We start from the raw sequence: 3694 nt of genomic DNA on the forward strand, positions 1-3694 counted from the left end.
ATGTGGCAGAAATTTTATCGTGACTACTAGTAGTACTGCAGGCCATAGGCCATAGAACGTAAAGGTGGCTCCTCGTCGTCACAAGGAAGGCGTGCAATTGGATCGCATTAAGGACAGGAAGGAGAGACAAGGAAGGCGTGCAGTTTGACGTGGGTTATGTTTCTTGTAAGGGCCGTGTGACAAATAAATGACCTGTCATGTCTCCGGAGTAGTACTACTGCATAATTTTGTTGAACTTCTTCTCGTGAGTCGTGACTAGTACTGCAGGCCACAGAACGCACGTCGCAAAGGTGGCACGGAAGGCGTGGCAGGTCGCATTTAAGGAAGGAGAAGAGTATCTGGCTGCTATAATATTACTATAAAAGGGGGGAGAGGAATCAGTTCTTGACAACAGTCTTGAGAGTAAAATGGCTTGGAATCCATCATCTCAGGTATTTTTTGGGCTGCCTCTGCCTGCTGCAAACTTCTAATACACAACATATTAAGATCTAAAATTAAGTTTTCTAGATTACATTCTATTGCGGTAGCCGTCGTAGCGTAGTTAGATAAATTGGTTTTTCCTTTCTTTCTGCCTATCATTAATATATATATATATATATATTTTTATTATGAAATTCCAAACTTGATTGATTTATTTTTCTTTTCTTTTGAGCATGGACAGTTGATGCTGCTGGCTCTCCCCATGATGATGCTGCTGCTGCTGCTCGCGTCCATCATCCCCGTCCAGGCCCGGGAGGACGAGGGCACTTGCAGATGCCTTGCCACCGCGGTCGTGCCTATTTGCCTCCGCGTATTCGACAGCTGCACTGAAGGCTATGCCCCCCAGTGCATCACGCGCCCAGAATTCATTTTCCCCCCTAATTGTGGTTTGTGCCCTAGTATTATGCCCAACCTTAAGCAGTTATAATTTAACGTTTGGTCGATCGTATCAGTAATATGACATGTGAGTACTCTAGCCCAAAAAAAAAAAAACAAAAGAACCTCAATGACATGGTTCTGAAAAACTACCTCCGTGTCTTTCTGCAGATTGCAGGTGCCAGCCAAGTGCAGAGGCCACACTCGGAAACGTACGCGGCGTCGGTCCTCGCAAATATATTCGTGAGGTTGGGATGTAATCGCATCTTTTGCATTGACTTTGCAACGTGTGCGACAGCCAGCATCGCCGCCTCCTGTGAGCTTATATAAGAACCTAGTGTTCTAAGGCTTTTTGGGCCATCAATAATAATAATAAGTAACTTTTAAGTAATCTCTTGTTTTGATATTTCATTTGTTTGCTGCATCATGTGGCATGTATTTTTGCAACACATATCAATTTTTGCAACACATCACTTTCTGCCGTTTGAGCTCCAATATCAAAGAACCCTCCTCCTTCAGCAGCACCACTCGACTTCAGTTTATACAACGCTATGACTTCAACCTTTACACAACACAACACAAGGAAGCTCCTAAGCACACAATTAGCTCTAAACTACGCTCAAATACACTATTTTCATCTAATTACGCTCTAAACTACGCTCAAATACACTATTTTCATCTAATTATCCTAAAAAAAGACAAATCAACAATAATTTTCTTCTACTTATTCTCGAAATAAGTTAATTTAACACTTAACTCTAACTTATGCTTCCATTGCTATCACGTCTTTTTTTTTAAAAAGAGTGTATACATGTGATTTTCCAAAAGGACCTAAAAAGAGAATGTTACTAAAATAATGTAAGCTTCACCAACGAGATTAAGGTGATAGCGACAAATGAAGGTTACATAATCAGGCTTTGTCTAAATAAGATTAATGCCCATCAACATGATTAAGGTGGTAGTAACCCAAAAAACATTACATACATAACTAGCTTCAATTGTTCACTAGCATAATTACTATCTTCCATTTGGCATGTCAACATATAGTTGGACAATTAGGTCCACCATATGGCAACGGCCACCAATGGGTTTAGATGCACGTGGGAGCTTCTACATCCATAGAGGAAGGCAGAGTGTACATACAAAGGTCTTCGTATAGATGTGGAATGTAATAAATGTTATACACTAGCCCATCACACAACCAAGGGCTAGCTCGTGTTGTGGAGGTCCAGGGTGAGGAGGACATGCAAGTAGAGATAAACACAACTAAACCGTTTCCCTTTGATTATCTTTCATTTTTGGCCTTTGTTATCTTCCATTTTTGTATGAAGTTATTTTCTTCTTTTGTCTTATGTGTCATTCAAACAACAGCTATACATTTTGGTATTTTATTCATGTGTTTGTTTTTGTATATGTCACAATGTGAGTGAATGGTATGATATATCACGATAGATTATTAAAATCACTACAAGCCATTGGGGGATCTAGCGAGGGGGTTTAAATTATCTAGCGTCGCTTATACGATAATGAATACGTCGCTTAAGCGATATATTATCGCTTAAGTGACGTCTAAAGTGTTTTTTTAAAAAAACTCATCGCCTATACGACGTTTTGGGAGCTGTCGTTTAAGCGAACATCTAAAACGACTGTTTTAGCGACGTTTGCATACTGATATGCGTCGCTTAAGAGACGGCTAAAAATTTATATCCCCGGCCCAGCCGAGAGAGATTTGTTTATTCGACCTGTGAAAATAGTTGTGGCCAGGCAACTTCAAAACCGTCCAAGCTGCTGTGAATAGCATCCCCAAAACCAACAAAAAGCGTGTCATCATCTACATCAAGGCAGGTACCTACAGGTGAGTGAATTATATACAATGCATTTTCCTTCTAGCCGACTGGTTTTTCCTTCTAGCCGATTGGTCCTCCTTTTTGCGCTTGCTGCTGCCCCTATCCTCTGGTTCAGCCGACCACCTCAGTGAGTAGCTAACAGCCTTGTGTGCAGCCAGCAACCCTTTTCCTGCAGTAGCCGACAGCCATCTGACCTTTAGCTTGCTCTCCACGTCTGTCTCCAGTCTACACTGCCTAAAGTGCTCTGTGCCTGGACATGTCGACACACCATGTGTACCCATGTGATTATCATGTGATGACTGACATGTGGACAAGACTGGAAGTCTATATATGTAACAATTTGTTCATGGAATGATAACTCAATTTCCTATCTTCTTGTCAATACGCTTCTACCATTCCAACCTCCTTGAATCCCCACCATGTTTATAGTTCCTTCAGTCATTTAGTAGTTAGTAACTCAATGCTAACACTACTAACTACTGATGCTTCTATCTAGTATCAATTTGATACCCGTTTTGGGCATCATCGACAAATTTGGGCGTCAAATACACCTTGCACAATGCTCTAAGGTGTCAACACGAAATCTTACCAATGGGACTAAGGCGTCAAAAGAAACCCTATAAAAACCCGTAAGGAGTCATGGGTATATATATATATATATATATATATATATATATATATATATATATATATATATATATATATATATATATGGGCCTAAATATATAATTAATAGCGAGTCATGGACTCATGAGAATTGAACTCGGGTCTTTTAATTTCTTGTTGAGCCTACCATTTGGCTGGGGAACCTTCAACCTATCTTAAATCTGTCGAAAAAATACACCCCATATTTAGAAATATAATTTCGCACACTGCAGTCTGCTAGTGACTGAACGGAGGAGTGTTTTTTTGTGTGTAACACACCTGTTTCCATTCAGCTGCTTATCATTGATCAATCCAGCAAAGTTACAGTGTTCTTAGCAAAGTTACAG

General features: G+C 40.3%; 1 protein-coding gene across 1 annotated transcript; it reads left to right on the forward strand.

Annotated features, from left to right (window-relative positions):
* The first annotated feature begins 379 nt into the window (after positions 1-379).
* On the forward strand, positions 380-1171 carry LOC147642041 (uncharacterized). Its single transcript, XM_086824558.1, has 3 exons — positions 380-431; positions 662-866; positions 1027-1171. The coding sequence occupies exons 1-3, from the start codon at positions 408-410 to the stop codon at positions 1113-1115; spliced, it is 318 nt and encodes a 105-aa protein (XP_086680684.1). The 5' UTR covers positions 380-407; the 3' UTR covers positions 1116-1171.
* The last annotated feature ends 2523 nt before the right edge of the window (positions 1172-3694 follow it).

This window comes from Cibotium barometz, chromosome 1, assembly GCF_041138505.1.
Source record: "Cibotium barometz isolate CiBa-2024 chromosome 1, ASM4113850v1, whole genome shotgun sequence".
Classification (NCBI taxonomy): Eukaryota; Viridiplantae; Streptophyta; class Polypodiopsida; order Cyatheales; family Cibotiaceae; genus Cibotium; species Cibotium barometz.